The sequence below is a fragment of the Sinocyclocheilus anshuiensis genome, unplaced genomic scaffold (genome assembly GCF_001515605.1).
Source record: "Sinocyclocheilus anshuiensis isolate Anshui unplaced genomic scaffold, SAMN03320099.WGS_v1.1 scaffold438, whole genome shotgun sequence".
Classification (NCBI taxonomy): domain Eukaryota; kingdom Metazoa; phylum Chordata; class Actinopteri; order Cypriniformes; family Cyprinidae; genus Sinocyclocheilus; species Sinocyclocheilus anshuiensis.
In genome coordinates, this window is record NW_015546118.1 from 704,061 (window position 1) to 717,332 (window position 13,272).

General features: G+C 38.4%; 1 protein-coding gene across 1 annotated transcript; it reads right to left on the reverse strand.

Annotated features, from left to right (window-relative positions):
* Positions 1-9,547: 9,547 nt before the first annotated feature.
* On the reverse strand, positions 9,548-12,277 carry LOC107700893 (cholesterol 25-hydroxylase-like protein). The gene is made up of 2 exons (XM_016502731.1): positions 11,842-12,277; positions 9,548-9,926 (listed from the first exon to the last, which is right to left on the reverse strand). The coding sequence occupies exons 1-2, from the start codon at positions 12,267-12,269 to the stop codon at positions 9,548-9,550; spliced, it is 807 nt and encodes a 268-aa protein (XP_016358217.1). The 5' UTR covers positions 12,270-12,277.
* Between the last annotated feature and the right edge of the window lie 995 nt (positions 12,278-13,272).

Sequence of the window (13,272 nt, forward strand, 5' to 3'; positions counted from 1 at the left end):
TTTTGCTATAAGTTTGATTGCATCATATAATAATTGCTGTTAATAGTGTTCATCGTCTGTTTTATTACGTCTTAAATTTATTTTTCCGTACATTTCTGCCATATGTACATTAACTGACAGTCACCACTGATAAGCTACCACTAAATATTGTAGAAACTTAATTGGCTGTAAAGTTGCTTTGCAATGATTTGTATGGTGAAAAGCGCTGTACAAATAAACTTGACTTGACTATTTAGTGCCCAAACTCTGGAATAACCTACCTAACATTGTTCGGGAGGCAGACACACTCTTGCAGTTTAAATCTAGATTAAAGACCCCTCTCTTTAACCTGGCTTACACATAACACACTAATGCGCTTCTAATATTCAAATCCGTTAATGGATTTTTAGGCTGCATTAATTAGGTCAACCAACACCGGGAACACTTCTCATAACACCCGATGTACTTGCTACATTGTTAGAAGAATGGCATCTACGCTAATATTAGTCTGTTTCTCTCTTATTCCGAGGTCACCGTAGCCAGCAGATCCAGTCTGTATCCAGATCAGATGGTCACTGCAGTCACCCGGATCCAGTACGTATTCAGACCAGATGGTGGATCAGCCCCTAGAAAGGACCTCCACAGCCCTGAAAGACAGCGGAGACCAGGACAACTAGATGAGCCCCAGATACAGATCCCCTGTAAAGACCTTGTCTCAGACGACCACCAGGACAAGACCACAGGAACCAGATGAGTCCTCTGCACAATGTGACTTTGCTGCAGCCTGGAATTGAACTGCTGGTTTTGTCTGGCCAGAGGAGAACTGGTCCCCCGACTGAGCCTGGTTTCTCCCAAGGTTTTTTTCTCCATTCTGTCACCGATGGAGTTTTGGTTCCTTGCCGCTGTCACCTCTGGCTTGCTTAGTTGGGGACACTTAATTTCCAGCGATATCGTTGACTTGATTGCACAGAGACTATTTAAACTGAACTGAGATGAATGATGACATCACTGAATTCAATGATGAACTGCCTTTAACTGAAAAATGAGTGTTTACTATTGTCATTTTGCATTATTGACACACTATTTTCCTAATTAATGCTGTTCAGTTGCTTTGACACAATCTGTATTGTTAAAAGTGCTATATAAATAAAGGTGACTTGACTTGACTAATGGCAGTAGGCTATATTTTTTAAGCAGTAAGCTATTTTAGGAAGGAACATTTAAAGTATGAATAGGAATTAGGGAGAATCAATTAGTTACAGTAATCAGTAAGTTACAAATAATTTACTGCTTTTGTGTGAATAATATGTAATTATGCAATCAAAGTAACTGTAGTCTGATTATGAGCAGCCTATGCTATAATGTAATTTAATCTAACTACAAGTACTTTTAAGGCACATTCCTTATAAGTAATGAAATAATTCAGCCAACCGAATCGTCCAGAAACACATATTCATTCAGGAGTTAATGAAACATGTTACTGTATTTGAGTAGAGCTGGGTAGTATACATGTAATCTGGATTACGTAATCAGATTCCAAATTGTTTGGTTCATTTATGAATCAGTTATTTTGAAGGAATCAGGTGACTGAGTGATTCATAAACTCACTCAAAGACAGTAACTTGCCGCCGACAACTGGAGAAACAATGTCACCTGCTGAAACTGTGACTAGTAGCCTACTGCAATGGAGAAATCATGCATAGGAAACACTATTTAAATGTTCAATAAAGCAGTTGCATTTGTTTGAACCTAAAGCTCCTCTGCTGCCATCATCTCTTCAATGAATGTCACAGAAAGAATGATTGATTTTGGCAAAGAAGGTCTTGGAGGGAAACCAAGAATACAGCTGCAGCCTGTGGAGCCACGCACCGTGCACTCAGTATCTGCAGGAAGAGTCACACTTAAAAAGAAAAAGCCATTATGGTCAGCATTTTTGGCGCTCAATGTGGAAAATATTCCAACAAGTGATAGCTCCTGTTATATCAGGGATTTATCCCAGGGGATAAGTGTGTCAAAATTCTAAGAATGACATCATTTTACTCTTATTCCAAGACTTAAGAATAAGAGTGATTCATAAAGGTGCCTAAGTGTTAAGACTAGGTCTCAGCTTCTAAATTATTTAAGAGAGCTGGAGAGGTCTCCTAACCTATGTAGGAGTAACAAGAAGGCAGCAAAGAGGAGGAAACACACATTTTCCAATGAAGATATGACATATTGGAGTTATATGACGATATGGAGTTGATAAAACGATACAAACTTGATCGTTATGATAGTCTTTTTTTTTTTTTTGCAACTGACCAAGTAAGAAATTTAATAACTTTTTCCACTCTACAATTCAATGCTCTAACTGCAGAAATGAAAGTAGTAATGACATTTTTTTTTTTGTTGTAAAATTGGAAAAATGCAGCAATGCACCAGTGATGACACAGTAAGCAGGGTCTTACATATTGTGGCACTAACGCCACCAAACACAACAGTGGCCAAAAGTGATGTTTGGAGAGTTTTTTTATGACCCCACATGTCACTTAAACCATCAAAATATGAAAAAATATGAAGGGAAAAAAACACTGACCAGTGTTGCCAACTGCTTTCAATTGAAAGTAGCTAAAACAGTCGCTAAATGTTTTACAACAAGATTACATCATAATGGCGAGTTCACTGATCTATATAAATGTAAATATAGATTGGTGGAAGAGTCTCGGAATCTAGATATGTCACAATACGCTGCTGCGGGAAGAACGTAGGAGACACGGAGTAGCATTCACAGTCTTTAATGAAGAAAACACAGGATAATCCACAATAGGAGCTGAACAAACACACATAGAAACAAGTAGACCCGACCAAAACAAAATGCAAAAGCATGGACTTAAATACAAGGGATAATTGGGAAACACAGGTGGCATCAACGGAACATAATCAAACTAAATGAGGACAGGGACATGACCAAATAAGGACAAACAGGAACAGAAACGGGCAAACCATGACACAGACAGTCCAGAATCCTGACATTACTCCCCCTCCCGGAAGGCGCATCCTCGCACCGTAGAAACTACATGGGGAGGGGCGGGTGGGAACTTGAGAGGCGGCTCAAGAGGAGGACGGACACCCGGGAGGGGGCCGGCAGACAGAGACCAGGGAGGTGATGAAGGAGGGAGGAGCCAGGGAGGAGCCAGGAGGGTCTTGGAGCAGGCAGTGCCAGGTGGGACCCAGGCAACAGCCGAAATGTCAACCCACGGTGGAGCCGACGACAGAGACCAGGGAGGAGATGAAGGAGGGAGGCGACAGGGAGGAGACAGGAGGGACTTGGAGCAGGAGGAGCCAAGCTGGACTCAGGCCACAGCAACATTCTTAAGAGCATTTCTGAGAAGTTTTATACATACGGCCCAGATGCTGAATAACAAGAGCTTAAAGGGTAAATTCACCCAAAAATGAAAATTCAGTCATTAATTACTCACCCTCATTGTTCCAAACCCGTAAGACCTTCGTTCATCTTCAGAACACAAATTAAGATATTTTTGATGAAATCTGAGAGCTCTCTGACCCTGCATAGACAGCAATGCAACTGAAATGTTCCCAGGTTCACAAACGTAGCAAGGACATCAATGAAATAGTTGAATACTTTTTGTGTGCAAAAAGTACAAGAATACTTTTTGTGCGCAAAGAAAACAAAGATAACAACTTTATTCAACAATCCTTCTTCTCCTCATCCTGTCTGCAGCGGTGCGCCGCCATTGTGGAGATTATCACGATGCATCCGCTTCATGTAAACAACGCATTAACAACAAATAACAAATAATTATCTTTTTTTAACCCCCTACACTTCCTAAACCAAAATTAAAGATTAAAAATACAGTTTAAACTTACCTGAATCCCTAAACCAAAAACTATGTGAAAAGATGTGCAAAATAAAATGGCGTCAACCCCCCTACATCCCTTAACTTGCATAAAATGTGTTTACAAAGTTCACAAACCATATATACAATAGCTGAACACAACTGAAAGAATGAATAATGTCATGGTCCCTCTTTTCCAAGAAATGACAAAAGCAATAGCTACAGTTCGAAATCAGAATCCAAAATCGTAGTCAATCAGGCGTGGGTCAAGTTAACAAGAAACATCACAGGTTGAAATCACAAACACTAATGCTAAATTACAATCACACTCACAATCTCAAGTATGCCACAGCCATATCACCCTGCAGCCCAAGACTGGTTGCACACTGAAGCTAAGCAGGGTTGAGCCTGGTTAGTACCTGGATGGGAGACCTCCTGGGAAAACTAGGTTGCTGCTGGAAGAGGTGTTAGTGAGGCCAGCAGGGGGTGCTCACCCTGTGGTCTGTGTGGGTCCTAACGCCCCAGTATAGTGATGGGGACACTATACTGTAAAAAAGCACCATCCTTCGGATGAGACGTTAAACTGAGGTCTTGATTCTCTGTGGTCACTAAAAATCCCATGACACTTCTTGTAAAGAGTAGCGGTGTAACCCCGGTGTCCTGGCCAAATTCCCTCCACTGAGGGAATGATATCAATCATGCACATACATTCACAGAGAGAATATTGACGGTTTTATCGGGTGCACGCGCCTGGCCCAAAGTTTACTTCCGGTCTGTGTTTGTTTATCGGTCTGGCTAGTGGTGCCGACTACAAATGCAGTTAAAGTTGACTGAAGTTGGGCTCAGGTTGTTGTGCTGTGGGATGCAATGTTTTCCGTACATTGATTTATTTGTGGCGATCCACCACAATATCAAAACTGACCGCCACAAATAGATTTTCTAAAAGGCTTTGACTTCATTGAAAAAATATGAGCACTGCACTTTTCAAAATAGAAACGCAGCACGGGTGTTTTTTTATCACTGCATCTCTGAAGGAAACGACTGTCTTCAGAACATTTTCGATGTCATTTTCATTTCGTCTTGCCTGTAATGCCTGATAAAACAGCGTTTGTGAGTGGAGCTCTGCTTTGTGTACATCTGTTACCAGGGAAACCTCTATCTCTGCCGCTCCAAAAGCACCTCCTGCTGGCAGAGAATTAATTTGCATTTTCAATAAGCCCGTCTGATTTACGCCACAAACATATTTAGCTTGTTATCAGAAATAATCTACTCTAGAAGGACTTGTTGTCATTGATTCTTTGCGGAAGTCTACTGGAAGTTAAGTTTGGGCTACAAAAGCCAAAAGGGTCTGGCTGCAGCCTTGCACTTGCACTCTCAGACTTGCACTCTCAGACACTTGAGCTATTAAGCGTTTTGCTGTATGGGAGGTCAAGTGAAAGTTTGCGCATTGTGTTCATGGCCATCTGCTTGCCTTGTAGTACATTAAATAATAACTATATATCGAATTTGATCTTTTAATTGCACTTAATGTATCTTAATACATTACGCCATATTAAGTGTTTATGTTTTTCTACAGGAGGAAAACGCTTAACGAGAGACTTTGTGCATTGCGTTCATATTCTGCTGTTCTGTGGCCACGGATTTGCGGGTCTTGTCTTTTTCTTGCAGGACCCTGTACGTTATAGTATAAAATTAGTTTTAATCGTTTAATCACCACCACAGCTTCTTGTCTCCATTGGCAACATGCACGATTTGTGTCGATTGCAAGTGACGTCGCAGGTAGTGGAGAGTGAAAGTGGCGATTGCAAGTGACATTGTAATTTAGTTTCTTTTTTCTTGTCTTCACCACCTGGCTACTGTTGTAAAACGTTGAGAGATTCAAACAAAAAGTAATCAATAAATAGAACAAAATAAAAAATAAAAAAGACTGCAAGTGATGTCAATTGCGGAAGCGCAAGTGTCTGAGAGTGCAAGTCTGAGAATGCAAGTCTGAGAGTGCAAGTCTGCAGCCAGACCCTTCTCACAAAAGTGCGCATGCGCAGCAGTGACTCAGGCTCATAACTTAAAATTAAAGCGTTTCTCAAACCATATTTTAGGGAAATAAATCGGTGTAAAACGGGTGGTTTTAGCCCTGTTGAGTCACATCAGTGTTCAAATGACTGACATGATCAGCTCAGCCAAAGCTTTTAAGTGCAAACTACCACTGATCTGTCTCCAACTTCACTGCCATGCCATGTTTTCAATTTGAGTGCAGAAACAGAATTTGATTGAATTTCAAGCTGGACACACGTTGTCGCATTTTAGTACTTCAAGACTAAAAGTGTCATTATTATAGAAAGTATCCAGTTATTTTAATTTGTAATAATATTTCACAATATTACTGTTTTTATTGTAAATGCACATTGCCTTGGTGAGCATACGAGACTTTTTTCAGAAACATAAAAAAAAACATCCTTGCACTTTTTTTTTTTTTTCCCCAAAATATATTTATTGGCATTTTGTGCAGATACAACATCTTATATATACAAAAATTAGTAATCCACAATTCTGCTTTTCTCCCTCCCAATCCCCCACCCCCTCAACCCCTATTATCTTAACCACATAACACAAACTAATGCAAATAACAATAATACTGTAAGTGTAGTTATTAAATGATACAATAGATGTACAAAGGAAAACAAATATATAAATAAATAAATAAATAAACAAAACCAAAAAGAGAGAGAAAAAAAACTGTTAATCCTCTTCTTGGAATTGTTTGTAAAATTCCAGACACAATCACATAACGACCATTCAGATCTGAAACCACTGATTCCGGTTCAAAAGCGATGTTCTTATGCACAAGGATCGCTGCCCCTCTTGCCTTCACACCAAATTTGGAGATATTGAGAAAGTGTCTCAGCTGCTAAATTGATTGGGAACAGTTGGCTCTTTTGTAGATTCAATTTGTAACCAGAAAATTTGCCAAACGAATCAAAAATTTGGATGATTGGTGGTAATGATGAAGTGGGGTTAGTTATATATAAAAGAAGGTCATCTGCATAGAGAGACAGTTTATAAGAGGTTACAAACCGAGTAATGCCTTCAAACTTTTCCTCACTTCGCAGCCAAATAGCTAATGGCTCTATAGCCAATGCAAATAATAGAGGTGAAAGGGGGCAACCTTGGCGAGTGCCTCGACAAAGGGGAAAGGTTTTAGAATGCGTTGCATTGGTGTACACAGAGGCTACAGGGGAAGAATATAATAATCGAATCCATGCTATAAAATTTGAGCTGAAACCAAATTTATTTAAAATGAAAAACAAATACTCCCATTCAACCCTGTCGAATGCCTTCTCAGCATTGAGAGACAGCATAACCTCGGCAGTGTCGGAACTCGAAGAAAGGATGGTATTAAAAAGTCTTCTGGTGTTATAAAAAGAGTGTCTACCAGCCATGAAGCCTGTCTGGTCAGGGGAAATAACAGCAGGCAACACTTGCTGAAGGCGAAGGGCAAGGATCTTAGATAAAATTTTAAAATCCATATAAGACTCTAAGAGCCTGGCAGAGTTGGACAGTGTGGAATGTTTTGAAGAAGACCGGTCCAGAATTGTATTTTAAACCAAATTAAAATCTCCCACTATAATTATGTGGTGACTATCAAGATTAGGGAGTACAGAAAAAAAATTGTCCCAATTGGGGCCATATATACATGCTAAAACAACTGGAATTGTTTGTAAAATTCCAGACACAATCACATAACGACCATTCAGATCTGAAACCACTGATTCCGGTTCAAAAGCGATGTTCTTATGCACAAGGATCGCTGCCCCTCTTGCCTTCACACCAAATTTGGAGTGAAAACAGTGACTTATCCATGCACTCTTAATGCGAGAAACATCTGAAGTGCGAAGATGGGTTTCTTGTAAAAAGATTATATCTCCTTTAAGGGACTGTAAATGTGAAAGAACTTTTTTGGTCTTTACGATGTTATTTAAACCTTTTACATTCCAAGAGATAAAACTAATATTTATATTTGATATTGTTGTATTACCAGCCATTTGAATCATGAATAACTATTGTAAGACCCTGATCCATGTGATGCAGAAAAGAGATAAATACAAAAGAGAAAGAAAGAGAAAAAAAAGAAAAAAAAAATCGATCCGTAAAAATAGTCAGATACCCCTAACCTCCCCTTAAACATCCAAACAATAACTTCCATATCTCTCCGGATACCTTACTTCCTTTTTCACTCCTGTTTATACTGCAAACCTTATATTTACCCAATAACACATTTTAACCCCCAAACGCAAAATAATATATAAAAATGTACTTTAACAGCCCATCGAATAAAGCTTGTTCAATCAAAAATATGGCATACAACGACTATACAATTTCTAATGCAGTTCAAAGGCAATAGAGGTCGTTAAATCTGAACGGGTGCAAAACAACCTCTGCTACGAGACAGTAGGAATGGCCAATGTAAAACAGATAACCGAAATCTGTATTAGATTAATACAGCTCCTAATTTACATAGTTCCAATAACAAAGGTGCCATTCAGCATGCTCCGCTTCTTGGCACAAATGTCAGGCACACCAGATTATTGAGAACCGCCGCGCTGAGAATCCAAATTTCGCCAAATCATATTTGATCGCCAAAAACTTCAAAAAGCAACTCGGAGAAAAATATAATTGGCCGCGGACCCTCTATCGACTCAGGCACTCCGATGATCCTTATGTTGTTCCGTCTACTCCGCGCTTCCAGATCAGCGGTCTTGGCTTTAAGCTTTGCGTTACTCTCCGTCAATGTTGCGAGGGAAGTTTCTAGACGTTCCACCCGTTCATCTAGTGACTCCGCATGGGACTCAAGCGTGGTAAGTCTCTGTCCATGATCGGATACCATAGCTTGCACACAGTCAAGTTTCACTTCTAATGTTGAGATCGCAGCCTTGAACTCAGCCGCCAAGGCCACTCTTATGTTCTTCCAGCAAGTCTGTTAGAGCCGCCATGTTCACTTCGCTCGAGGTCGCGGGCGCCTCGGCTCTCGTGTTGGCTTCTTTCTTAGATGTTTTTGCTGTTTTGGTTGCCATTTTAGACAGACACTGTTATCCAAAAGTCGTCTTGTTAGTTTTTATAGTTTGTCCGAAAAAGTCGGTGGGGTAGTTGAAGGAATAAACGAAGCTAGACGGGGAAGATAGACAAACACGTCTACTCCATTGCGCTTCTCACCGGAAGTCATCCTTGCACTTTTGAACGCTTTTTTGTATATTAAAATACATACCAAAATCCACCCATGTAAGGCAGAAAAATGTTTTACTGTCTCAGACTATAAGATAAAACATTGAAAAAGTTTAAAAATAAAATAGAAATTTTCCAGCTGCAATAATTATATTTGTATACAGAAACATTTGTAAAAGAGACCTGTTTGATGTTATCAAACCTTAACAAAACAACTAAAAACACTTGATAAATATACAACATGAAAAAGTTGTAATGCAAATGTTTTCAAAATGTACATTTTAGGCTGAGTACAAAATCAGACCAAGAATCCAAGCTATCTGATTATTATAAACAGAATTAACTTGATGTTCCCAGGCTGGGTAAACTGGGATTAATCCAGTAAGAAATTTTGAAAATCTTTGCAAAAACTGGTTTATTATATGTCAATTCATATAGGGTGAAACCAGATACAATGGGACACTTTTAATAGTCTCATTCTCACTGTCCTGTAATGGCCCAACTGAGCTGGATTCACCCTATCTATGGCCTCTCTCATTCACTGAAATGGGCAATGAGGTCCCAAAGATGTAATCCCAGTGTCTGAAGTAAGGGGCGAAGTTCCCTTTAAAGTGCTGATGGTGGGCCAGGTGGTACGGTGCCCCGCCAAAGCACGGCAACAACCGATGCAGGGACCAAGGAAAGTCATATCCACAGTGATCCTCCACAGCCAACCAGGTGTTAACCAGATGGAAAAGGATTTCGCTAAAAGGGTGGCAGCCCACAAGCATGGCACTTATAAATGCAAGGGTTTGTAGAGACAGCAGTTCAGAAATACTGGAGTCTTGAGCTGCCAGAGCAAAAGTGTCCCTGTTCTGATGGTGAATGTGGTGGACGTTGTGGTACAGCCAGGGAGTTCTGGGAAAAATACAGACATTTTATGTAGTTATATATAATAATATTATATATAATATAAATATGAATTCAAATATTTAATATAAATAGATACATAAATTATGCATAAATATGGGCCTTGCTAAAGTTACAAGTGGAGACAACAAGAGTGAGATGTGATAATGACATCAACAGATTATGAAAGAGGAATGGATGTGAGTGTTTTTTCTATATGAAATTTTGAGCTGTGCACATGTTTATGTGTGTTCCTTATATTTGTGAATCTAAATTTATAAAGTAGTTGGAGTCATGGCACTGCTAATGCACATGCTTCTAGCATATACAGAGATTTTTTTGTAATCTGGCCAGATCCATGCTTTACGTGTCTTGTCTACTCTGAAACCTATATAAACTACACTAGACACTACACAACTACACATTGAACTACACTAGCAGGTGAGTAGATTCGGTAATCTCATTTTCAGGTCAGCTTTTGGAATTGCCATACGATCTGCAATTTGACCGAAAAGAAACATTAAAACGCTCTGGGACAATTTTCACCAAAGATTCTCTGCTCCTGGTTAATTTAAATCACTTTTGGCATTTTATAATATCTCACATATTTATGACAATATAAACCTTACAGAACAGAAAACATGAGATTATTTATTTGTTTCATAGCAATTCCATAGCATTTGTTTGTCATGTTTCATTTTCATCTGGTGTTAAAGGTTTCATTTTTTAGTTATTTTCCACCATAGCTATTTTTCTCAAATCTGGTGAATGCATTATTATTATTATTATTAGGTTATATAAAAGCAATATTATTATATTGAAATAATAAATTAAATTAAAATTAGGCTATTACATTTATTAAATTATAATTAAATTTTAATTATTAATTTAATAATCCTATATAATTATAATCTAAAAATATCCATAAGTATCTTTTTTTTTTCAAATAGTGCCATAGGGCTTTTAAGGATGCGCTAATGACCCCTGTTGTTCTTAATAAACCCACTAAGCTAAGAACACATTAAAGCAATATGAAAAGCATTAACTGTGCTCAAAACCCATCTTTTTTTCTCATAAACTATACCCACTTCATGTGTGTCTTCAGGCGAAAACTACATTTTTATTTATTTTTTTTTTTACAAAATGTGAAACGTCAAATTTGATTCATATACATACAAAAAGATGTATTTTTCAAAGCTGTAGCCTAAAGGCCAAGCTAAAAGGCTGTAACTTTTCAAATGTGTCCTATGAGGACAGACTAAACACTTTTTAAAAATAAATAATTTGTGTTTATTCGGATATTCTTGAGAATGCCAGCCGGTTCCAATAGCCTACCAGTGTAGATTAGCGTTTAATTTAATAAAACATGTTAAAAATGACAATAAATGATTATAAGATTTAAAGGGGTCATATGATGCGATTTCAATTTTTCCTTTCTCTTTGGAGTGTTACAAGCTCTTGGTGCATAAAGAAGATCTGTAAAGTTGCAAAGTCTCAAATCCAAAGAGATATTCTTTATAGAAGTTAAGAGTCAGCCACGCCTACCTAAAACGGCTCGTTCTAACACGCCCCAACATGTCTACATCACTATGTGGGAAGATTTGCATAATGCCGCCCAAATATTCACGCAAAGAAAGAAGGCGTAACTATTATTCTCACTGTAGTATTGTTGTTGCCGCCGCTATGTCCTGAAGGCGCTGTGTGCTTCGTTGTGAAAGCGAAACTACTTTGGTTGGCCTTCCAAAAGAGGATGATATAACCTTAAACCGCATGAACACATTTCATTACACCAAATACACAAAATAATGTTCTTTTTAGCAGCATCATATGACCCCTTTAAAACTTTGTCATTCAAAGTTTCAAAGCTCCACACGTGTAATGTTGGAAGCTCCACATTCTGTCATGTGAGATGTGTGATGCTTACTTGTGAATGGTGTAATGACAAAAGAAGAAGAGCGTATCGAATATGAGCATGCACGATACACATTCCCTGAAGGCATGGAAACAAGACGGTGCTCTCTCCGGGAAATGCGTGCGCCGTACCGACAGAAACAGCGCAGTTAACGGTAAAACGCCAACCACGTATTTCCATAAAATTCGAGTAGCACATCGAAACCACTGATGCAAGCCAACGACTTCACGGCATATCCTGTACTTATGGAGCCATCCCACGTATGGACTGAACACATCCAGAAGCATGAAGGGAGCAGAGAAGATGAGATGAGTGCTAAAAGCTGCGCACACGCTTATGTGGGGTGACATGAGGAGCACATGATGTTCCGCATATATGAAGTCCCAAATCCACTGAAGAAGTGCATCGCCTCTGAAAATCAGTAAGAAGAGAACAATCATCCTTGTGGACTATTGTTGTTTCTGCATAACCGCTAATGAAGCTGCAGCAGCGATGATGTCCTCCAGATTTAGGTGCAAACGGTGTGAAGATCACTTTCATTCTGACACAGCTTTAAGCAGCGGGAATGTGAACGCGAGCCACAACGGTGAAAACGGCTCTCCTCCCACATCAACTTAAAAGACAAAGTCACTCAGTCTGTTAATAGCATATTAATATGAGCAGCATTGGATTGTGATCTTCTAGCGAAATTATGCCCCTTAATTAATGTGCTTAATAACATTATGTACACAAAGTAACAGGGAATATTGTGTCTAACATGTAAATTACTCAACATTAAATTACAGTGATTATTAAGTAAATAATGAACTGTTATATAAAACATTATCACTTTGGGGAAACCATTTAAACAGTCACACTGTCTGCTTTTAATTCAATGAAAGCTGATTATAAAGTTACCAAATGTTAAAGGGATAAAGCCCAAAATGAAAACGTTATCATCCTCATGTCATTCCAAAACTGTATGACTTTCTTTCTTCTGTGGAACCATAACAGCTTTTGAGAAATGTAATAGTTTTGAGTAATGCCTCAGTGTTTAGTTCATACGGAAGTCAATGACAGCTAAAACAGTCCAGAATATATTTTTTGTGTTGCACAGAAGAATGAAATTCATACAGGTTTGGACGAAATGCGGGTAAGTAAATGATAACCAAACTTGTAATTTTTGGATAAACTGTCCTGTTTCTGGTCTTAGAGAACACTGGTAGAATATGCATCGTTTAACGATTTTTCATACTTTATGAATTAATTAATTAATTTACTATTATTATTTACTTCAGCTCTTTATTTATATTGTATTCATTATACCTTTAATTATTGTTTGTAGCTGGAGATCCTAAAAATGTATGTGAAACAATATGTGTCATACCTTTTCAAATAAATACATCAAATAATTAAACATTTTCACTAATATCAACCACATATGACAGTTTCCTTATTAACAGC